This window comes from Saimiri boliviensis, chromosome 2 (assembly GCF_048565385.1).
Source record: "Saimiri boliviensis isolate mSaiBol1 chromosome 2, mSaiBol1.pri, whole genome shotgun sequence".
NCBI classification, from domain to species: Eukaryota; Metazoa; Chordata; class Mammalia; order Primates; family Cebidae; genus Saimiri; species Saimiri boliviensis.
This window is the reverse complement of record NC_133450.1, coordinates 123,488,362-123,512,363: the sequence shown is the minus strand read 5'-3', so window position 1 is coordinate 123,512,363 and position 24,002 is coordinate 123,488,362. Positions and strand designations below refer to the sequence as shown.

At 41.9% G+C, this 24,002-nt stretch overlaps 3 protein-coding genes across 9 annotated transcripts in view; 1 reads left to right on the top strand and 2 right to left on the bottom strand.

Moving 5' to 3' along the window:
- CCPG1 (cell cycle progression 1) overlaps positions 1–11,137 on the bottom strand; it is a 72,949-nt gene extending 61,812 nt beyond the window's left edge. For 4 of the 5 annotated variants that reach the window (XR_012516423.1, XM_074394209.1, XM_074394205.1 and 1 more), the window contains exon 1: positions 11,046–11,137. The gene's annotated coding sequence lies outside the window, so the exon portion shown is untranslated. Of the gene's footprint in view, positions 1–10,654; positions 10,751–11,045 lie in introns of those variants that run through there. The other variant, XM_074394206.1, reaches the window with a different exon arrangement.
- A 39-nt stretch (positions 11,138–11,176) lies between these two features.
- Positions 11,177–15,865, top strand: PIERCE2 (piercer of microtubule wall 2). Its single transcript, XM_003935599.4, has 2 exons — positions 11,177–11,619; positions 15,133–15,865. The coding sequence occupies exons 1-2, from the start codon at positions 11,602–11,604 to the stop codon at positions 15,478–15,480; spliced, it is 366 nt and encodes a 121-aa protein (XP_003935648.1). The 5' UTR covers positions 11,177–11,601; the 3' UTR covers positions 15,481–15,865.
- Positions 15,866–15,902: 37 nt separating this feature from the next.
- The window catches only part of DNAAF4 (dynein axonemal assembly factor 4), a 66,727-nt gene continuing 58,627 nt past the window's right edge, over positions 15,903–24,002 (bottom strand). For all 3 annotated transcript variants that reach the window (XM_074394212.1, XM_039462808.2, XM_010346116.3), the window contains one exon: positions 15,903–22,135. In XM_074394212.1, the coding sequence (XP_074250313.1) occupies positions 22,026–22,135 (110 nt within the window). In that variant the 3' untranslated portion in view covers positions 15,903–22,025. The remainder of the gene's footprint in view (positions 22,136–24,002) is intronic.

Sequence of the window (24,002 nt, the reverse complement as noted above, 5' to 3'; positions counted from 1 at the left end):
TAAAGGGGAATGAAAAATGCTGGCATAGAGGAGCTTAATTATAAAAAAGGATGGTCAGGGCGAGCCTCATTGCTAATGTATATGTGAGCAAAGATTTGAGATTTGAATGAGTAAGGTACCATTACAGACAGTTAACTGAAGGATGAGAATTTAAGACCAAATGAATAGTAAGTATAAAGTTGAGAGCAAACCTCTACCTTTGAGAAATAGCAAAGAGCCTGTGTGGGTGGAATGGCCTAGCAGGAAAGAGGAGGAAGAGATTAAACACAAGATAATGCGGGGTAGCAGGGGTTGGACAGACTGAGTGGGGCTTACAGATCCAAAGACTCCCTTTAAAGTGTTTTAGCTTTTTACTCTGAGTCAGTAATTTTATAAGTAATAAAACAGCACTCTGGGTACCTATTGAGACAGCATTGTAGGGAAGCAAAGGCAAGCAAGAAGTTCATTTGCTGTTTCGGCAAGGCTACAAAAAAAAAAGTTCATTTGCATAGCTACTATGATAATCCAGTTGAGAGCCGATGGAGGTATGAACTAGGATGGTGACAGTGAAGACAGCGAGATATGGACAGATTATACATGTATTTCAAGGACAGAGCCAACAGGACTTTCTGATGTATTGAATATGGGGCATAAAAGATGACTCCTGGCCTCGAGAAGTACCAGAATGGAAGAGCCACTGAGGCAGGAAGGCGCAGGTTTGACTTCAAAAGGCACAGGTTATGAGAAGAAAATCAGTAAACTGGACCAGGTGTGGGTCACACCTGTAATTCCAGCACTTTGGGAAGCCAAGGCAGGAGGATCACTTGAGGTCAGGAGTTCGAGACCAGCCTAACCAACATGGAGAAACCCAGTCAGTGTCTACAAAAAATACAAAATTAGCCAGGTATGGTGGTGGAAGCCTGTGGTCCCAGCTACTCAGGTGGCTGAGGCCGGAGACTCTCCTGAACCCGGGAGGCGGCGGTTGCAGTGAGCTGAGACCCCAACAGTGCCCTGGCCCTCCAGCCTGGGAAACAAAGCAAGATTCCATCTAAAAAAAAAAAAAAGAATAATAATAAGAAGAAGAAAAGCAAATGAGTCAATTGGTCTGGAGCATTTTAAATCTGAGACAGTTACTATCACATCCAAGAGGAAACATTAAATAAGTGTCTCAAGACTGAATTCAGGGTAGAGTTATTGGCTAAATAAGTCATTTTAAAACACTGGTGAAGGCTGTCAAAATCTGTAAGAATAACACAAAAACAGTATTAATCTTACCTCATAAAAAAATATAACTGGAATGAATATTACCTGATGATGGTGCCCTTCATCATTCCTGAGTAGCTACATTTTACTATGAAAAAGGTGAGGTTTCTATCACCATATCTTCTAGAATTAGACAAGATGGAGAAGAATGTGAGCATTATTCTCCCACACGTCTACAATTCCGAAGTAAGGCAACCAGTAGGCTACGGCAAAGGCCCCAAAGTGCAGCTGTATTGTCATGTGACCAAAGACAATCAGTCTGGAGCACTTTCAAAAACATATTTCTAAAATGCTTTTAAAAGGTCTAGGTCTTTAACCTCCCCCAAAGGATATGAAAATGTCTGCTTTAAAACACATCACCTGAGAAAGGGGAGAGGATACATGATACCAACTAATGAAAACTTATCTACTTTTTGTCTAATAGCAAACCTATGGAAATATTTTAAATGAGCCTATCCTGATCTGTAGCATGAAACTGCATTCATTCATTCAACACATACTTACTGAGTACCTACTATGTGTCATGAACTCGTCTCAAGTGCTGAAGATACAACACTGAAAACAAGAAAACAAAAATCTCCCAGAAGAAAAGTACTCTTTGAGGCAAAATAAAAAAGGACTTTTTTTTTTTTTTTTTTTTTTTTAGACAGAGTTTTGCTGTTGTTACCCAGGCTGGAGTGCAATGGCACGATCTTGGCTTACCGCAACTTCCGCCTCCTGAGTTCAAGCAATTCTCCTGCCTCAGCCTCCTGAGTAGCTGGGACTACAGGTGTGCACCACCATGCCCGGCTAATTTTTGTATTTTTAGTAGAGACGGGGTTTCACCTTGCTGACCAAGATGGTCTCAATCTCTTGACCTTGTGATCCACCCTCCTCGGCCTCCCAAAGTGCTGGGATTATAGGCGTGAACCACTGTGCCCGGCCCAAAAAAGGACTTTTTTTTAGCCAGCTGGTGCCCAGTGCCATGGAGAAAAAAGTGAGGGAAGAGTAGGGGTAGGGATGGTGCAAGAACTGGAATTTGCAATAGAGTGGTTAAGGAAGGCCTCCTTGAGGTACTGAAACCAATTGCGAAGAATGAATGCCAGAGTAGTTTTCCATCTTTTTTGTGCCTGAACACACATCAAATTTAGATATATGCAATAAAACACCTAGAGATAAGCTAAACATTAAAAAGACCAACCATCAGGCCCAGGATGGTGGCTCATGCCTCGAATTCCAGCACTTTGGGAGGCCAAGGCAGGTGGATCACTTGAGGTCAGGACTTTGACATCACCCTGACTAACATGGTAAAACCCTGTCTCTATTAAGCACCAAAAAATTAGCCGGAAGTGGTGGTGCGCACCTGTAATCCCAGCTACTTGGGAGGCTGAGGCAGGAGAATTGCTTGAACTTGGGAGGCGGAGGTTGCAGTGGGCAAAGATTGCACCATTGCACTCCAGCCTGGGCAGCAACAGCGAGACACTCCATCTAAAAAAAAAAAAAAAAAAGGGCCAGGCATGGTAGCGCATGCCTGTAATCCCAGCACTTTGGGAGGCTGAGGCGGGTGGATCACCTGAGATCAGGAGTTCAACACCAGCCTAGCCAACATGGTGAAACCCCATCACTACTAAAAACACAAAAATTGCCGGGCGCGGTGGCTCACGCCTGTAATCTCAGCACTTTGGGAGGCCGAGGAGGGTGGATCATGAGGTCGAGAGATCGAGACCATCCTGGTCAACATGGTGAAACCCCGTCTCTACTAAAAATACAAAACATTAGCTGGGCATGGTGGCACGTGCCTGTAATCCCAGCTACTCAGGAGGCTGAGGCAGGAGAATTGCCTGAACCCAGGAGGTGGAGGTTGCGGTGAGCCGAGATTGTGCCATTGCACTCCAGCCTGGGTAACAAGAGCGAAAACTGTCTCAAAAAAAAAAAAAACACACACACACAAAAATTAGCCAGGCAAGGTGGTGCACACCTGTAGTCCCAGCTACTTGGGAAGCTGAGGCAGGAGAATTGCTTGAACCCGGGAGGTGGAGGTTGCAGTACGCTGATAATCACACCACTGGACTCCAGCCTGAGGGCCAAAAGCGAAACTCTGTCTAAAAAACCCAAAAAACAAAAAACTATAGATATTGCTAAATTACATTCTCCAAGGTAGTACAAAGTTGCTCCCAGCAACAACATATGCAAGCACCTATTTCTCCACAGTCCCACCAACAGAGTAACAACCATCTTTAATTTCTGCTTGTCTCATGAGCAAAATAATGAACTTCTTTTTTTTTTTTTTGAGACAGAGTTTCGCTCTTGTTACCCAGGCTGGAGTGCAATGGCGCGATCTCGGCTCACCACAACCTCCGCCTCCTGGGTTCAAGCAATTCTTCTGCCTCAGCCTCCCGAGCTGGGACTACAGGCATGCGCCACCACGCCCAGCTAATTTTTGTATTTTTAGTAGAGACGGGGTTTCACCATGTTGACCAGGATGGTCTCGATCTCTTGACCTCGTGATCCGCCCGCCTCGGCCTTCCAAAGTGCTGGGATTACAGGCCTGAGCCACCATGCCCGGCCAATAATGAACTTCTTTTTTTTTTTTTTTTTGAGACGGAGTTTCGCTCTTGTTAACCCAGGCTGGAGTGCAATGGCACGATCTCGGCTCACCGCAACCTCCGCCTCCTGGGTTCAGGCAATTCTCCTGCCTCAGCCTCCTGAGTAGCTGGGATTACAGGCACACGCCACCATGCCCAGCTAATTTTTTGTATTTTTAGTAGAGACAGGGTTTCACCATGTTGACCAGGCTGGTCTCGATCTCTTGACCTCATGATCCACCCGCCTCGGCCTCCCAAAGTGCTGGGATTACAGGCTTGAGCCACCGCGCCCGGCCAATAATGAACTTCTTAATCTGCACTTCCCAGATGACTTTAGTGGGGCTGTGCATCTTGTGTTTATTGATTATCCTCATCTCCTTTTCTATGAAGCATCTATAATCCTTTCCTATTGCATTGTCTTTACTGATTTGCAGTTCCTTAAACATTGGGTCATGAATTAATCTTCTAGTATGCTTCAATTTTTTTAAAGTATCTTCTACTATGTTTCAAGAAGGTGGAAAACAGGATATCCTTTACAGTATTGAGATTTTTTATCTTGTTTTAGAAAGTTTTTCCTGCTCCCAAGATTATAAAATTATTCCCCTACATTTTCTACTAATACTCTTTCAGAGATTTTGTCTTTTACATTAAGCTGTTTAATTCATACATCTGGATTTTTTTCTTTTGTTGTGAAATAGAAATTAAACCAAATATTGAATATTAAACCAAATATTGAATATTCCATATTTTTTCTATAATTTGTCATATAAAGTCCCACACATTTATTAATCCATTTCTGTGATCTCTATTCTGTTCCACTGATAGAGTATTTTCTATTCCTGAACCACTACAATGCTGTTTTAATTACTATGGTACTCACAGCTTTCTATATAGTGCCATTTTTCAATGCTTTCCCTGTCCCTCCCTAAAACACACTACTGCTGGGCGCAGTGGCTAATGCCTGTAAGCACAGCACTTTGGGAGACCGAGGCAGGCGGATCAGTTTAGGTCAGGAGTTCCAGACCAGCCTAGCAAACAGGGCAAAACCCCATCTCTACTAAAAATATAAAAATTAGCTGGGCATGGTGGCAGGCACCTGTAATCTCAACTACTTGGGAGCCTGAGGCAGGAGAATCGCTTAAACCAGGAGGTGGAGGTTGCAGTGGGCGGAAATCGTGCCATTGCACTCCAGCCTAGGCAACAAGAGTGAAACTCCATCTCAACAAGACAAAACACAAAAAACACTACTACCCTATAAACATGGAGGCAAAGATGAAAGACACTGGAGGTTACATACACTTACACCCAGTGCTAAAAACGTATTTTCTTTCCACTCAAAGACTCTCCTCAACCTTACGAATAACTATTCTGTACAATAAAGACACACTTCTTAGTGTGACGCTGAAAAGCTTCCATTATCTGGTTGTAACCTAACTTGCAATTAATCTGATTAGCTTTCCTCCTCATCTGACCAAGTAATTTACTTGCTGTCTTCTGAACACAAAATGGACAACCCTAAATCCAGGTCTTCACTTCCTGAAATGCTTTTCTTTCTTTTCTCTGATTTCTGTATTTAAAGCTGTCTTCTCTCACGAAGTTTTTTCCCCCTAGATTACTGTTTCTGACATCCACTGATTTTATTTTCCCCTGAATTTATAGCATTTACTATACTTAGCATAACTTGCCCTGATGGTAACTTATACTACGTAATTTTTTCCTTGTGTTACTTTATTAATTAGTATAATTTCCAAGTTTTGATAAACAGTTCCAATTATATTTTTTAATGTTTTTAGTATCGGTTTTTTTGGTTTTGTTTTGATAGGATCTTACTCCGTCACCAACTGAGGCAGGAGTTACCTCAAACCCCTTGACTCAAGTGATCCTCCCACCTCAGCCTTCTGGGTAGTCGGGACTACAGACACACACCACCAAGCTAGGCTAATTTTTATATTTTTAGCAGAGATGGGGTTTCACCATGTTGGCCATGCTGGTCTCAAACTCCTGACCACAGATGATCCGCTTACCTTCGCCTCCCTAAGTGCTGGGATTACAGAATGAACCACCACACCCAGCCAGTATGTATTTGTTTCTAAAAGACTTTTTCTTCTTCATAAATGTTCTATGTATCAACCTAACCTGAAGTTCATCTAAAAGGTCAGATCCTCTAATAGCCAGGGATAGCTTCCCCAGAAGGAGAATGTAAACTCCATTATTTCTTTGGCTCAAAGACCAATGCTTACACATGAAATGCATCTCTCAGAGGACCTGAGATTTCATATTCAATGTAGTAGCATTGCTCATGAAATCAACGTAAAGATCCATTTGAGAATATTAACAATACCACTTCATATCGTTCAGACTGATCACCTTTCTGACACTTATAGGAGATTAAAACAAATAAAAACCAAAATTAAAAGCTCAACCACAGAAGTGCACTGCAGTTTCAGGACATTTAATGCAACAGAGTGCAAAGTCACAGTCAGGAGAGGAGCCAGGTTTCCTTCTCTGGAAAAAGCCACTAAGTTCTACCAAGAAATCAAATTAATACCCCATTTGACTTTTTTTCTTCATCAAACTTCCCAGTCAAAAAGTGTTTATTACATCAAGTCATTACACTTAGAATACATAAGTGCTTTATGTAAATGGCACTTATGCAGTACAGTAATACTTCACGAGTAGATTTTTTTTTTTCATCTTTCAGGTGTATTAAGGCAGGGAAAATGTTTGAGAACTGGTAGTTAGAGAAGTAGAAGCTGCCATAGGTTTAAGAGTTGCATGAACACAGCTTTTTCATTTTCATTTGGAAATGAAAATTATAAATTTGGAAACAGAAAATTACAAATAATTACTTGCTCAACATCATTAAAAATCCTCTGATTCCCAATCCAATGTTCTTTTTACATTTCAACATGCTGGCAATATGAACCAGAATTAAGATTTTAAAAGAACAGTGATTTAGAGAAGTACTAAAAAAAAAAAAAATTCTGGCTTCCTGTGATGACAGAAAAAAATATTTAACTCACACTTCTTATTTGCTAATACTTCCTCAGGTAATTCTACAGGCCCTTAAAGAGCTTTCCACACATTAAATACCCTTTGGGGGGGGGGGTCAATTCCTTTATTTATCATTTAATTGCAATCTTTCCCATATTATAAGGTTGAATTTCATGTTAGAACTCAAGTTGAAAGAAAATGTGGCCAAGATTATCTGGTGCAATACACTCCAAATCACCTTTGAAACCAAGTGGTTTAGTTTAGTCAAAATTACAGAACTGTCAGGTAAGAACCTGGTGAAAATGTAATCCTGTATCACTTAGAATACTGCAACTTCCTCATCTTCACCACACAGAAACACAAAAATAATTCAGCCTCTAGCAGTTCTGCATTGTTAGATGAGTCTGCATTTTTTGTTTAAAGTACCCTGGGCTTCACAGGCCTTGCTGCTATGTTCACGTTCTTAAGATGTTCAAAAACTCCTACTTCCACGATTTTAGTAGTTCATATGCACCTAATTTTTTAAAACCTTTATTCAACTTGAGTAAGAATACAATTACACAACCCATACAACAACATTGTGGATGGAGTTAGTAAATCAGATATGTTAATCAATTATGAATTTTCCTTATGCCCTGTGAATGGACCAAAGCCTAGTAACATATTGAGCCAACACGGCACACAGAATATACAAAATTATAAAGTAAAAAGTATTGAAAAGAAATTGACATTTGGAGAAGGCAAACTCCAAAGAAGGCAATCTAAGAAAATAAAGTGTGAACGCTACAAACTGAAAAACAACAAAGTGTAAGTGCCTTTTCTAAAACACTTTAGAACAGATATTTTATCAAAAGTTCAGGGACACTTGGTGTTAACGTAAACCTCCTTAATTTTTAAGGGATGACAGTAGCAAAAAAAAAAAAAAAAGTACTGTGTGTTACTATGAAAGAACAATGTAGCCATTTACGACAGAAAACAAATGTGGGCTAACCAAGGATTATGCTACTAACCAGTCCATATCCAACATAACCGCATCAAAAAATAAAACAAAAATTGACATAAGCCAAAATATCAGACATATAAAACATGGTATTCAAAGTGATTCAATTGTCCAGCCTTAAGTGAAGAAAAGCTAAGCACTTTTGCCTCTGATTTCACTATGCAAGGTGGAAAGAAACCAGATCAAAAGATGGGATGCATAGGCCAGGCATGGAGCTCTCATGCCTGGATCCAGCACTCTGGGAGGCTAAGGCAGGAAAATCACTTGAGCCCAGGACTTCATAGAGACCAGCCTAAGCAACATAGCAAGACCTCGTCTCTACATAAAATTTAAAAATTAGGGCCAGGTGCGGTGGCTCACACCTGTAATTCCAGCACTTTCGGAGGTCAAGGAGAGTGGATCACGAGGTCAGGAGATCAAGATCATCCTGGCCATCATGGTGAAACCCCATCTCTATTAAAAATACAAAAATCAGCCAGGCATAGTGGTGTGTGCCTATAATCCCAGCTACTCAGGAGGATGAGGCAGGAGAATCACTTGAACCCGGGAGGTGGAGGATGCAGTGAGCTGAGACTGCGCCACTGCACTCCAGCCTGGGCTACACGGCAAGACTCAGTCTCAAAAAAAAAAAAAAAAAAAAAAAAATTCAAGTTAGGCCGAGTGCAGTGGTTCACACCTGTAATACCAGCACTTTGGGTAATCCCAGCACTTGAGGAGGCCGAGGCGGATGAATCACTTGAAGCCGGAAGTTCAAGACCAGCGTGGCCAATGTGGCAAAACCCAATCTCTACTAAAAATACAAAAATTAGCCTGGCATGGTGGCACATGTCTGTAATCCCAGCTACCCGGAGGCTGAGGCAGAATAATGCTTGAACCTGGGAGGCAGAGGTTGCAGTGAGCCAAGACTGTGCCACCATACTCCAGCCAGGATAACAGAGCGAGACTCTGTCTAAAAAAAAAAAAAAAAAAAAAAATCAGCGAGGCCTGGTGGCATGTGTCTGTGGCCCCAGCTACTTAGAAGGCTGGGTTGGGAGGATCACTAGAGCCCAGGAGGTCAAGGCTGCAGTGAGTCATGATCACACACTACTGCACTCCAGCCTGGGTGATAGAGCCAGACATCATCTACAGAAAATAAAATGCAATGTACAAATGCTACAAATTGTCAAATTTGGTTTTTTTTCCAGTCCAACTAATTCATTTCTTGTCCCTATTCTTCAAATAATTTACACTTTCAAACAGTCTGCAGATGCAACAACAGGGACTCCGTGTTTTTTACTGTTGTTGATTGTTTTTTTTCTTTTCTTTTTTTTTTTTTTGAGACAGTCTTATTTTGTCACCTAGGCTGGAGTGCAGTGGTGCGATCTCAGCTCACTGCAACTTCTGCCTTAGCTTCCCAAATAGCCGGGATTACAGGCGCCTACCACCATACCCGGCTAATTTTTCTATTTTTAGTACAGACAGGGTTGTGCCATGTTGGCCAGGTTGGTCTCCAACTTCTGACCTCAGGTGATCCGCCCACCTCGGCCTCCCAAAGTATTGGGATTACAGGCGCGAGCCACCACACTAGGCCCTTACCTTATTTTCTTTTTAAAGTAATATGCATCGCATTCATAACTGGAATTGCTGCATTTTTCTTTTGCATAGGGGTGGGGAACTTTCCACTAGAAAGTGAAAAAAAAGGGTATACAAACTCTCAAAATGCTGTAGTGACTAATCGCATTTATAACTATGACTATCCTTTCCTTTCTTTCTTTCTTTCTTTTTTTTTTTTTAAGACAGATTCTTCCTCTGTCTTCCAGGCTGGAGTACAGTGGCAGAATCTTGGCTCCCTGTAAACTCCGCCTCCCCAGTTCAAGTAATTCTCCTGCCTTAGCCTTCGGAATAGCTGGAATTACAGGCGCACACCACCACGCACGCCCAACCAATTTTTGTATTTTTAGTGGAGACAGGGTTTCACCATGTTGGCTAGGCTGGTCTCAAACTCCTCACCTCAGGTGATCCACCCGCATGGGCCTCCAAAATGCTAGCATTACAGGCGTGAGCCACAGGGCCTGGCCCTTTAAGTCATTTCTAATAGACGTATACAGAGGTATGTTCACTTTTTGTTCCATAGTTTACTTTCAAAACTGCAATTACACTATTTTCCAACCTGTTTTCATTTAAGAACGTGTACTTCTATACCTTTAAATTGTATTTGGGCTGATTTTTTATAGCTTTTTTGAATGAAATTCCATCCTTAGTGTAAAAGGGTTTAAAATTATGAATTAAAACAATACTCCCAACATCTCCGTCTCTTCCTCTATACTACCTGAGCTCAGAAAAAAAACAGTAAACCATCCACACTGGATGTGTGTGATAAATATCCCGAGACATGTAGCGCCTAATATGATTCTCATCTTAAGCCAAAGACATGATGTGTTTACAGTGATATTTCAAGCACTATCCTGCAGATTGGAGGAGACAAATATAAAATTCGTAGTACTATAGTCAGCTATTCTTGCTACAAGAAAGCCCCTCTGTGTTTTTCAATAAAAGTAGAACAGAATAGTGCAAATTTCACCACTCAACAAAATACCTTACCTGGTGCTCTCAACAGCGCTAAACATAAACAAGTAACGCATACAAGGCACCGCATGGGACAGCTGCTACTGAGGACAAATCGATCAGGAAGACCAAAGCTTAAAGTGGAGCGAGAGAAGGGTATGGAGGGGTATTTCATCATCGTCAAGCTGGCGTGCGAACAGAAGTCTCCGGGCATTATTTAGTATTTCGCCTTTCTATTCCTGACATCACCAAACGTCACCAAAAGACAGGCTGGCATTAACCCGGCAGGGTGACGCACATAACGTCTTACCATATGGATTTTCATCAGCCCAGACCGACGAACACTCTCAAGCCTGCCCGGTGAAGGCAGGCGGGTGCTCCAGGCCGTTAGCTCTCCCAACCGCGGCGCGCAACGAGGTGCTGCACACAGGGTTTGGAGGCTGCAAGACCACCGGACCAGACGCCCTCAGGGCCAGCGCGGGCCTCCGGGGCTGTGGACTCGCGCGCAGCCCGAGGAGGTCGCCCGTGCGGCCGCGGTCGCCAGGCGTCAAGTCCCCGCCCGAGCAGCCCCCGCCCGAGCAGCCCCCGCCTAGGAGGCGGACCCCGCCACGGCTCCTCGCCTGGACCGAGGGTATCCGCCAGGGACGCCGACAGTCGGCGCAAACCCCCTCTCAGGGGTCGAAGCCCGCACAGCACCGTACCTGAAGGGGCAGCGCCACCTCCGCCGGATCGCGCAGGCTTCCCCACCGGCGGCAGTCGCAGCTCGGACGCCAATGACGCCTCTTATAAAAACAACAACCTGCTCGCAGGCGTCCGCAGCCGGTAGGCAGTGGTCGGTTGGGCGCCGCAGTGCATGCCGGGATGCGTAGTCCGGCTCGCGCCTCCCGCCGGGCAGCGCTGAGGATAAGGACTACGACTCACGAAAAGGAGCGCAGGCCGCCGCCGGGCGGCTGCGGGAAGCGCAGCCAGGCAGCCTCGGATCCCCACAACATCCGGGAGCCGGTGACCGCGGCCAGTTGCTATGGATACGAGTTGCAACCTCCAGAAAGGATTCGTGGTTTCACCGGGGAAAACGGCTCTCCGTATTAAACGGATAGGTTTACACATCCTGATCCACCCAGCTATTCATCTTCTATTTGCTGCTTTCATTGGGTGCAGTTAAAAGACCACGTCCCTGGGCGTTCACCGGCTTTTTTTTGCCGTCTGCTGCATGAAAACTGTTTTTTGCCGAAAACATTAACAAAGAAGATAGCGAAAATGACAGACCACGACTGGGTAAGTTTAGACAGAGGGCTAGATGTTTCGGAATGTTGGTATTCGTTTATATAAATTGAGGCACCCCTTACTCCTACCACCCCCAAACCCCGAAAAGCACCTTAAAAGGCAACTACTGAGCTTTTACATTTACACCTGTAAATGCACATTTCATTAAATCCAAATAGCTTCTGAAGGTGTAAAGACCATCGGGATTGTCATGCACTCATACCCTACTGCAAACTGTCCAGTGATGGTTTTGAACAAGAAAAACGTACTTTGTTAATTGTACACTTATTTAAATTGTACTCTGTCAAAGAAGGGAGTTTTTTTGAAAAGTGATATGGTGGCCGGGCTTGAGGGCTCACACCTGTAATCCCAGCACTTCGGGAGGCCAAGGCAGGCGGATCACCTGAGGTCAGAAGTTGGAGACCAACCTGACCTACCTGGTGAAACTACTAAATACCAACAATTAGCCGAGAGTGGTGGCATGCCCCTGTAATCCCAGCTACCTGGGAGGCTGACGCAGGAGAATTGGTTGAACCTGGGAGGCTGAGGTTACGGTGAGCCAAGATCACACCATTGAACTCCAGGCTGGGCAACAACAGAGAAACTCCATCTCAAAAGAAAAAAAAAAAAAAAAGATATGATACATTTATAGTCACTGTTTTCAGAAGCAATGAAAAGCTTAGGTTTCATTTTCCGTCCCCTAACTGTGATAAAATTAAATAAATAAATAAAAAAATAAATAATAAAGGAAAACATTAACAAGGAAGATGGTGGGCCTGAGCAGACAAGAGTGCCTCAAAATTAATCTTTTTTATTTTTGCTTCTGTGTTAACTATACTTAACATCAACAGTGACATCAAAAAATCTTAATTTTATAATTACAGCTTCTGCAATGGTCATTATCAGTGGCTTGTTTTCATTTATCTTTATAAGTGTATATGTGTCTATCCCGAAGGACTTCGAAAACTCATAGTGGTCTGGCCTTCTCTAACTTTAACTGAAAATTAAATTACTAAGAAAGCTAATACCAGCTACTTGTAGATTTTTATACCTTTCAAGGCACTGTCACAGGCCAATTTTAAGATTTAATTTCTTCTGAAAAATCATTTACACTTTTAATGAAGCTTTTTTATCATTTAAGTAAATAAGAGTTGTTCACAAATGTGGCAGAGACTTTAAAATCATCCTTTTATTATTCTTTGTACTGGCTGTTTGTTTCATTCTTAACTGTAGTCAGTTTGAACTCCAATTTTACGAATATCAGGTTTGAAGAAAGTGAAACCCAAATAAGAAAACTGCAGTGGGGCTGGGCATGGTGGCTCACCCCTGTAATCCCAGCGCTTTGGGAGGCCAAGGTGAGCACATCATGAGGTCAGGAGATTGAGATTATCCTGGCCAACATGGTGAAACCCCATCTCTACTAAAAATAAAAAATTAGCCAGGCATCGTGGCACATGCCTGTAATCCCAGCTACTCCGGAGGCTGAGGCAAGAGAATCACTTGAACATGGGAAGCGGAGGTTGCAGTGAGCCAAGATCGCACCACTGCACTCCAGCCTGGGCAACAAGAGTGAAACCCTGTCTCAAAAAAAAAAAAAAAGAAAAAGAGAATCCCCAGTTTATAATTATTCTGAGATAATTATACCAGGGCTGGATGAATATTTATCTTACATCAATGTAAGGCTGAGGAAAAAACTTAACTATTTAAGAAAAGAAACTATTTTTGAGTACTTTTATTAGTATTTTTGGCATTAGCATTATAATTAAAATTAACATCCATCTAAATCAGTACACATTTCAGTTCTTTTGTAAGTAATGATGTGAATTAAAATTTTCTACAATAAAGTTTCTTATGATAGAATTCAACATCAAAATTTCAGGATTCAGTCATGACATTTTTAGAGTTTTTCATAAAGTTTGTTAATTTTTTTAAACATTGTTTTATATATATATATATACTTTTTTTTTTTTTTTTTTTGGAGACAGAGTCTTACTCTGTGGCCAAGCTGGAGTACAGTGTCTGAATCTCAGATCTCAGCTCACTGCAACCTCTACCTTCCAGGTTCAAGTGATTCTCCTGCCTCAGCCTCCCGAGTAGATGGGACTATAGGCATGTGCCACCACACCCATCTAATTTTTGTATTTTTAGTAGAGACAGGGTCTCACCGTGTTGGCTAGGGTGGCCTCCATCTCTTGACCTCATGATCCACCCGCCTCAGCCTCCCAAAGTACTAGGATTACAGGTGTGAACCACCAGCCCAGGCCTAAACATTGTTATATTAATGTATCAGGCCATCATCAATACTAAGTGCTTTTCAGTGCCAAAATTATGTTTCATCTATATAAAAAAATTACATATATGTATTTGATTTACATATTACATTGTAGTAAATGGCACCACTATCTACCCAAGTGTTTGTCCAGGAAACTGGAAGTTATCCTAGATCCCCTTTTCTTCACCATCCACCTCTAATCAGTCATGAGATCTTGTGAATTCTACTTCCAAAATACGTTTCAAATTTGCTCCATTGGCCCTTCGCCGTAGTTCACGCCTGTAATCCCAGCAGTTTGGGATGCTGAGGCAGGAGAACCTGGGAGGCAGAGGTTGCAGTGATCTGAGATCTTGCCATTGCACTCCAGCCTGGATGACAGAGCGAGACTCTCTGTCAAAAAACAAACAAGACAAAACAAAAACAAACAAATTTGCTCCATCTCCATGTTACCACCTACTGTATACTGTCATCATTACTCACATGGACTACTAAGTTCCTCACCACATTCACAAAGACCCTAACAACACCAGAGTAATTTTATTAGAATTATATTACATCATGTCACATCTCTGCTTAAAACCCTTCAATAGCTTTCCACTGCTTTTACGATACTCAAATTTTAAACACAGTCAACAAGACCCTGAGAGATCTGACCCCCTGGCTGACTATTCTGATCTCATGACATTTTCACCCTAACTTATTTGACTTTTGCCATACTTTGTCCCCACCTCTATCTTTTACTTCCTTGCCTTATAGTCAGTGTCAGATTGAATGGTTTCTCAGTGGAATGGTTTTCCCTAACCCCCAACACTAGATTAGAACTCCCATTCTGTCTCTATTAATGTTTTATTTTTTTATTCATAGCAATTATCACAATTTTAATTATTCTGTTAGCTGCATAATTAGTTGCTTAATGGCTGCCCACATACCCAGGATAACCCTGAGTGTTTATCTTGTTCCTTTCTCACTCTAAAATCAAGCTGTACTTCCTCTTCCAACTATGACTTTTACACATTTTCCCTATGATTTACAGATTTTTAAATACTCATAGTTCTAGTACAGAATGTTTAAAAAGCTACTTTATGCAAATGTGTGACAAGTTTGCTCTGTACAGGTGTATATGATTTTATGGGTGGTCTTCAATGCCCTAGAGAATAGAATTCCTGAAAAAGGGAAGGTGGGTAAGACTAGGTTTAGTTTTATTTTTTTCAGAACTTTATAATTGAGAATGATTTTGTGTGCTTATCTTTTAGGATAAGAAAAGTACTTCACATTCAAATTCAGACACAGAAATGAAATCTGAACAACTGCCTCCTTGTGTGAACCCTGGCAATCCTGTGTTTTCATGTATGTTGGATCCAAAGACACTCCAGACAGCCACCTCACTATCAAAACCTCAGATGATTATGTACAAAACCAATTCAAGTCATTATGGTGAATTTCTACCTATCCCACAGTTTTTCCCCTGCAATTATACTCCAAAGGAGCAAGTATTTTCAAGCTGTATCAGAGCAACTGGATTTTATCAAAATAACACTCTAAATACTGCACCTGACAGAACCAGAACCCTTGATTTTCCTAATTTTCAACACACTCTATGAAAATATATTCCTTTGTATATTTAAGAGAAAATATACTCAGGAAAAATGAGTTTTAAATCTAAGGGTAGAATACCTAATTAAGAAGATAAAAAGTTTTTAATCATTTTAAAAAATAAGTTAAATAAAGTATTTCAACTGATAGCTGCATGACAGTGTCTTTTTAAATAAAAATATGTTCAAAATAGCAAAATATAAGGTAGAAGGTGTTTTAGTGCATGTAGTCCAAAAGCTTCAAAAACCTTTCATATTTTATTTACTTATCAAGACAAAGGAACACAGGAGCTGTAAGAAAAAACATTGATTTAAGGAAGATTCTGACCAACAATTTCATACTTTAATTTTTTTATGTTTGGAGACAGTGTTTCATGCTGTCACCCAGGCTGGAGTAATCATGGCATGATCATGGTTCACTGCAACCTTGAACTCCTGGGCTCAAGCCATCCCCCACCTCTGAGTCTCAACTAGTTGAGACTATAGGCACGCAGCACCATGCCCCCAGCTAGTGTGTGTGTGTGTGTGTGTGTGTGTGTGTGTGTGTGTGTGTAGACAGAGTCTCACTGTGTGTTTGTGCCTGTCTTCAAGCAGTCAAGCCATCGCCCACCTCAGCCTCTTGACTAGCTGGGACTACAGGCATGCACCACTATGCCCCCAGCTAATGTGTATGTGTATGTATATGTGTTGACAGTGTCTCCCTGTGTTACCCAGACTGATCTCAAACTTCTGTCCTCAAGCCGTCAACCTGCCTCAGCCTCTCAAGTATTGGGATTACAGGAGTGAGCCATGCTGCCCGGCCAATTTCCCACTTTTTTAACATAATGTTAATTCCCACTGCTATGCTGTTGGAAGACAGAACTTGTAATTTATTGATTCATTTAGCAAATATTTTTTGGATCCTTACTGATGGCAGACTGTACTATTCAAATAGAGATAAAGAAATAAAAGACAGTGACTTTTATTGTTTTAATTAACAATATTGGCCAGGAACTGTGGCTAACTCCTGTAATCCCAGCACTCTGGGAGGCCGAGGCAGGTGGACCACCTGAAGTCAGGAGTTCAAGAACAGCCTGGCCAACATGGTGAAACCCAAAAAAATTAGCTGGGTGTAGTGGTGGGCACCTGTAATCCCAGCTACTTCAGGAGGCTGAGGCAGGAGAACCGCTTGAGCCCGGGAGATGGAGGCTGCAGTGAGCTGAGATCGCGCCATTGCACTCCAGCCTGGGTGACAAAAGAGTAAAACTCTGTCTCAAAAAAACAAACAATATTTTAGGAGAATGAGATTAGCAAATTAATGTGATAATTTATGTAATATAAAGTACGAAGTATGCACAGGCTTTTCAGATAAAGACAGAATTGCTCAAATTAAGACCAGAGAGATCAAGAGAAGCGTCCTGGAAAAGATAAAGTTAAATCAAAGGAAAGCTGTTCTGGCAGAAGAAACTACATGGATAAAAGTACAAAGATGTGAGGTAATGTGGTATATTTTCATAAATGCAATTAATTTGATATATCTTTAACACAGTGTGAGCAGTGGTAGGTGACCGGCTATACAATTTTTTAAGATCTGTGATTCCACTGTACACACAGATTTATTTCAGCTGCCATCTGTTTAAATGGTATGTTGACATTTGGGTCTGAGTATCTTTCTGGAAAAAAAAAGCAATCATTGTTACTTTCCCCTGTTGGTATCAGTTCAGGATATTACCATCAATTAGAAAAAAATAAATTTGTGAGTCATTAGGGGATTATAAAAGTTGAATCTTCTAATCATAAAAGTAGCTGGATGTAAGGAAACAGCTCAGACTCTACAGCCTCATCAGCTTCTTCCAATAACCCCCCCCCCAAACTGATATTTGGTAAAGGCACAAGCAAGAAGAAAAATTAATTTTGTTCACTTCCTCAAAACATCAAATAGGCACTACACAAGATTTCCAAGTGAATTAGGCAATAACATTTGAATTTATTCGCCTGTCCTTGTGGTATAAACCATACAAACTGTTTTTCCCCTTCACTGTAGGTGCCCAATTTGTGGCAAGTGAATTTACCTTTTTCTATGTAGCATCTAGACACTAACCTAAAATTCCTAACTACAGCAGGTGTACCATTGGGTCACTTTTGTTGTTGCTAAAATTCTCAGGATTGGCCGGGTGCAGTGGCTCACACATGTAATCCCAGCACTTTGGGAGGCCAAGGCGGGTGGATCACAAGGTCAGGAGTTCAAGGCCAGCCTGGCCAACATGGTGAAACCCCACCTCTACTAAAAATACAAAAAATTAAAAAATTAACTGGGTGTTAATGTGCCTGCAGTCCCAGCTACTTAGGAGGCTGTGGCAGGAGAATCACTTGAACCCAGGAGGTGGAGGTTGCAGTGAGTCAAGATTGCATCACTGCACTCTAGTTTTTTTTTTTCTCAAGACAGAGGCTTGCTCTTTTGCCCAGGCTAGAGTGCAGTGGCGTGATCTCGGCTCACTGCAACCTCCACCTCCCAGGTTCAAGAGATACTCCTGCCTCAGCCTCCCTAGTAGCTGGAATTACAGGTACTTGCCACCACATCCAGCTAATTTTTGCATTTTTAGTAGTGATGGGGTTGGCCAGGCTGGTCTCAAACTCCTGACCTCAGGTGCTCCGCCCACCTCAGCTTCCCAAAGTACTGGGATTACAGGAGTGAGCCACAGTGCCTGACCCAAAACTTAGTTGTTTATCTGATCTGATAAATCAGGAGATATTTGACAGCCAAATCCCCAAACAGACCCCTTTTAGCTGGCAGGATAGGGAAGTCTCCTCTGTTTTACAAGGAAAGTGATCTGAAGCAAGCAGACATCGACTAATCCACTTTTCGTATTATGCTGTCTCTTGTTTCCTGCCTGAACTACCTTAAAAATATCAACTGTTCTTTAACCACCAGGGGGTTTTGTTCCCTAGACAGAGCCCATTTATTAAGACAGGGAAATTTGCAATAGAGAGAGAGTAATTCACATAGAGCCAGCTGTGCAGGAGATGAGAATTTTACTATTACTTAAATTAGTCTCCCCAAGTAGCAGGGAAGCAGAGTTTTTAAGGAAAACTTAGTGGGTAAGGGAAAGCCGCTGGCCAGGAGTGCTGATTGGTTACAGATGAAATTACAGGGAGTCGGAGCTGGTTTTCTCAAGTTAGTTCCTGGGTGGGGGTTCACAAGATTAGATAAGTCCCTTTATTGATTTGGGTAGTGCCAGCTGATTCATTAAGTTCAGGGTCTGCAAAATATTTTAAGCACTGATCTTAGGAGCAGTTTAGGGAAAGCCAGAATTCTGTAGCCTCAAGCTGCATGACTTCTAAACCGTAACTTTTTTTTTTCTTGAGACAGAGTTTTGCTATTGTTGCCCAGGCTGGAGTGCAATGGTGAGATCTTGGTTCACTGCAACCTCCCAGGTTCTAAGATTTTCCTGCCTCAGCCTCCCCATGAGTAGCTGGGATTACAAGCATGCACCACCATGCTAATTTGTATTTTTAGTAGACACGGCATTTCACCATGGTGGCCAGGCTGGTCTTGAACTCCTGACCTCAGGTGATCCACCCACCTCGGACTCCCAAAGTGCTAGGATTACAAGTGTGAGCCACTGCTCCCTGCCTAAATCATAATTTTTAATCCGTGGCTAATGTTAGTCCTACAAAGACAATTTATTCCCCAGGCAAGAAAGAGGTCTGCTTTGCAAAAGGGCTGTTACTTTCTTTGTTTAAACTATAAAGTATGTTTTTTGTTCTCAAGACAGAGTCTTGCTCTTTCACCCAGGCTAGAGTGCAATGGCATGATCTCGGCTCACTGCAACCTCCACCTCCTAGAGTCAAGCGATTCTCCTGTCTCAGCCTCCTGAGTAGCTGGGATTACAGGTTTGTGCCACCACGCCCCGCTAATTTTTTATATTTTTAGTAGAGACAGGGTTTCACCATGTTGGCCAGGCTGGTATCAAACTTCTGACCTTCTGATCTGCCTGCCCTAGCCTCCCAAAGTGCTGGGACTACAGGCGTGAGTCACCTCACCCATTAAAGTTAGTTCAGCCCAGGCATCCCCAAACTTTTTACACAGGGGGCCAGTTCACTGACCCTCAGACCGTTGGAGGGCCGCCACATACTGTGCTCCTCTCACTGACCACCAATGAAAGAGGTGCCCCTTCCTGAAGTGCAGCGGGGCGCCGGATAAATGGCCTCAGGGGGCTACATGCAGCCCGCGGGCCATAGTTTGGGGACGCCTGGTCAACATGGAGAAACCCCATCTCTACTAAAAATACAAAATTAGCTAGGCATGGTGGCGCATACCTGTAATCCCAGCTACTCAGGAGGCTGAGGCAGGAGAATTGCTTGGACTCAGATGGCAGACATTGCAATGAACCGAGACAACACCATTGCACTCCAGCCTGGGCAACAAGCACGAGACTCCATCTCAAAAAAAAAAAGAAAAGAAAAATCAAAGGACTCACACAACAATTTGTGGCATCAGATGATCAGATACTATAAAAATTCATCCCAGCTTTGTTTCCTTTTCCTCTTTTTTTTTTTTTTTTTGAGACGGAGTCTCGTTCTGTTGCCTGGGCTGGAGTGTAGTAATGCCATGTCAGCTCACTGAAACCTCTGCATCCTGTTTCAAGCAATTCTGCCACAGCCACCCAAGCAGCTGGGACTACAGGTGTGTACCACCATGCCCAACTACATTTTGTATTTTTAATGGAAACGGTTTCACCATGTTGGCCAGGCTAGTCTCAAACTCCTGACCTCAGGTGATCTGCCCACCTTGGTTTGAAAAAAAAAAAATGGCTAGGCATGGTGGCTCACACCTGTAATCCTAGTTCTTTGGGAGGCAGAGGCAGGCAGATCATCTGAGGTCAAAAGCTCAAGACCAGCCTGACCAACATGGCAAAACCCTGTCTCTACTAAAAATACAAAAATGAGCTGGGTATGGTGGCAGGTGCCTATAATTCCAGCATCTCTGGAGGCCGAGACAGGAGAATCGCTTGAACCTGGTAGGCGGAGGTTGCAGTGAGCCAGTATCACACCACTGTATTCTAGCCTGGACAACAGAGGGAGACTCGGTTTCAAATTAAAAAAAAAAAAAAAAAGGCAGGTACAGTGGCTCACACCTGTAATCTCAGCACTTTGGGAGGCCAAGGCAGGTGAATCACTGAGGTCAGGAGTTCAAGACCAGCCTGACCAACATGGTGAAACACTGTCTTTAATAAAAATACAAAAATTAGTTGGGCTTGGTTGCAGGCGCCTATAATCTCAGCTACTAGGGAGGCTGAGGCAGGAGAACTGTTTGAACCTGGGAAGAGGAGGCTGCAGTGAGCCAGGATCCAGACATTGCATTCCAGCCTGGGCAACAGGAGACTCCATCTCCAAAAAAAAAAAAAAAAAAAAAAAAAATCATTTTAAAATCTAATCAGAGAATTACAATAACTACATGAAAAAGAGAAGCTGTGCTATTGTGCTTAATGCTTGCATAATCACAGTGATACAACACAGATGTTGGTGCAATCCAATGCCAATACCATAATATACCAGGTTAATATCTAATGCTTTGCTGTCTTTTCCCCCCTCCCTTGTCTACTTGGAGGTATTAGAAAACTATTTCACTAAAAAAATTTATCTTCACCAGACAGTGTTATGAAATATGATCAGTTTTCAGGAGCACAGCCTATAACTGAAGTTGAAGATAAGATTTTCTAAACAGTGGTTTTATACCAGTTTGAACTGATCTAATCTTGAACAACAGGTGTTAGAGAAGTATTAAAGAAAAAATAAGATTCTGTGTATACAGAAAACCTATCAATATTTATTATACCAAAGTCAACCATTCAGTCAATTAAATGGTATATTTAATATAAACAAAAATACTTTATAAACAATCTTTTATTTAAAATTCTACCTTGTTAAAAATTAATCAGTAAGTGTCCTGGCAACTATAGTAAAATATATTTTGTTACAAGAGCAAGCTTAATTCATAACACAAAAATGTGTAAGTATGTATTTTTGTGTTTTTTTTGAGACAGAGTCTTGCTCTGTCACCAGGCTGGAATGCAGTGGCAGGATCTATGCTCACTGCAAACTCCACCTCCCGGGTTCAAGAGATTCTTCTGCCTCAGCCTCCTGAATAGCTGGACCTATAGGCGTGCACCACCATGTCCAGCTAATTTCTGTATTTTTAGTAGAGATGGGGTTTTACCATGTTGGCCAAGATGGTCTCGATCTCTTGACCTCATGATCCACCCACCTCAGCCTCCCAAAGTGCTGGAATTACAGGTGTGAGCCACTGCACCCAGCCAGATAAGTATGTATTAATATGAAGAAAAAAGGAATTAAAATAGATTATTCTTATTTAGATTTACTTATTCAGGAATGATTCAACTCACAGTTTATTTTCTATAGACTTATAATATTTTGCCCTCTACAGCTCTACAGAACTAGAGTACTAAACAGAAAGCGATTCTGTACAATCGACCATGATATGTACAAAGATTCCTAATGCCTCTAGATATTTTTAAAAAACTTATAACAATACTTAGTTGCTTTAATAGTTATTAAGATTTTAGTTCTGTTCCTTGAATTACATTCCGAATCTTCTCAGCATCAATTTGTACAATTTTGTTGGATGGATCAATCTTAAGTGCCGCTTCATAATCCTGCAGGCCTATGTTTATATAGCAATGATGATGAATAAAAGAAATACTTTATTAGTACATCTCTTATCTAGACAATAGTTATTTAAAAAAAAGAAACACTAGTAGCATAGTTCAGGACAAGTACCAAGTTTTAAATTAGATTCCCATCTTTATACACATAGTAGTATCTCTATAAGACTGCAGAAATTTTTCAGTGATTTGGGGAATTACTATTTTATTAAATATTCTGTAAGCAACAGTTATTTTGAATTCAAATTCAAATAAACTAACAACTTAAACTCATTATAACATAAACGGGAGGCTGAGGCAGGAAAATTGCTTGAACCCAGGAGGTGGAGGTTGCCGTAAGCCAAGATAGCACCACTGCACTCCAGCCTGGGTGACAGAGCGAGACTCCATCTCAAATAAATAAATAAATAATTTTTGTAGACTCAAACCATACTTTATTCATAGACTAGAATGTGGTATAAGCTTTTTTCTGTACCTATAATAGGTACAGAATTCCTTTCAGAAAAAAATGGTTAAAAATGAAAGCACTGTCTACGGCTTGTTAAAAGGACATTCATTCCTGTAATTCCAGCACTTGGGAGGCTGAGGCGGGAGGATCACGAGATCAGGAGTTTGAGACCAGCCTGACCAACATGGTGAAATCCAATCTCTTTTAAAAGCATGAAAATTAGCTATGCATGGTGGCACGCACCTGTAATCCCAGCTACTCAGGAGGCTGAGGCAGGAGAATTGCTTGAACCTAGGAGGCGGAGTTTGCAGTGAGCTGAGCTCATGCCAATGCACTCCAGCCTTGGTGACAGAGCAAGACTCCATCTCAAAAAAAAAAAAAAAAAAACGTAACTGGATCTTAATCTTTACCCAAAAACGCCATGGAAAAAAATATTTCTTTCAGAGTAAGGAACCCTGAGTTCTAGTCCCTAAAATGCTGTTGATTTGCTATGCCGGGTTAGGCAATTCACTGAATTGCCTCCTGTAAGCCTCAACTATCTTGTTGCCCAGGCTGGAGTGCAATGGCGCGATCTCAGCTCACCACAACCTCTGCCTCCTGGGTTCAGGCAATTCTCCTGCCTCAGCCTCCTGAGTAGCTGGGATTACAGGCACATGCCACCATGCCCAGCTAATTTTTTGTATTTTTAGTAGAGACGGGGTTTCACCATGTTGACCAGGATGGTCTCGATCTCTTGACCTTGTGATCCACCTGCCTCAGCCTCCCAAAGTGCTGGGATTACAGGCGTGAGCCACCACGCCCAGCCCAACTATCTCATTTTTAAAAGAAAGAGTCTTTGTAGCTCAAAACAATCTATAATTCCATAATTTCTAAAGAATGTTTCATTCCTGCTTGGTCATCTTTATCCTCCTGAAACTGAATAAGACATTTAAAAAAGAATGGGGCATATAAACACAATGTGGATGCTTTGGTTAGAAAAAACTTCCTGAGGTGGAGGTTGCAGTGAGCTGAGATTGCTCCACTGCACTCCAGCCTGGGCGACAGAGCAAGACTCCATCTCAAAGAAATAATAAAAATGTATAGCTTGCCCTCCCTGGCAAGACATCATCATCAAGAGGTAGCTTTTAGGCCTTGAATGAATGGAAGCTGAACAGGCTTCTCCTTAGGGAGGTATGGGAGGAGGAACCTTGCAGATAAACTTTGGCTACTACAAAATTTTGCCTTTGGTGCAGCATGAGTAACTGCAAAAACTGCAAATAGACTATACATACATATATATATATATATATACACACACACACACATACATATACATATAATGGTTTGTTTGTTTTGTTTTTGAGACGGAGCTTTGCTCTCGTTGCCCAGGCTGGAATGCAATGGCACGATCTCAGCCTACCGCAACTTCTGCCTCCCAG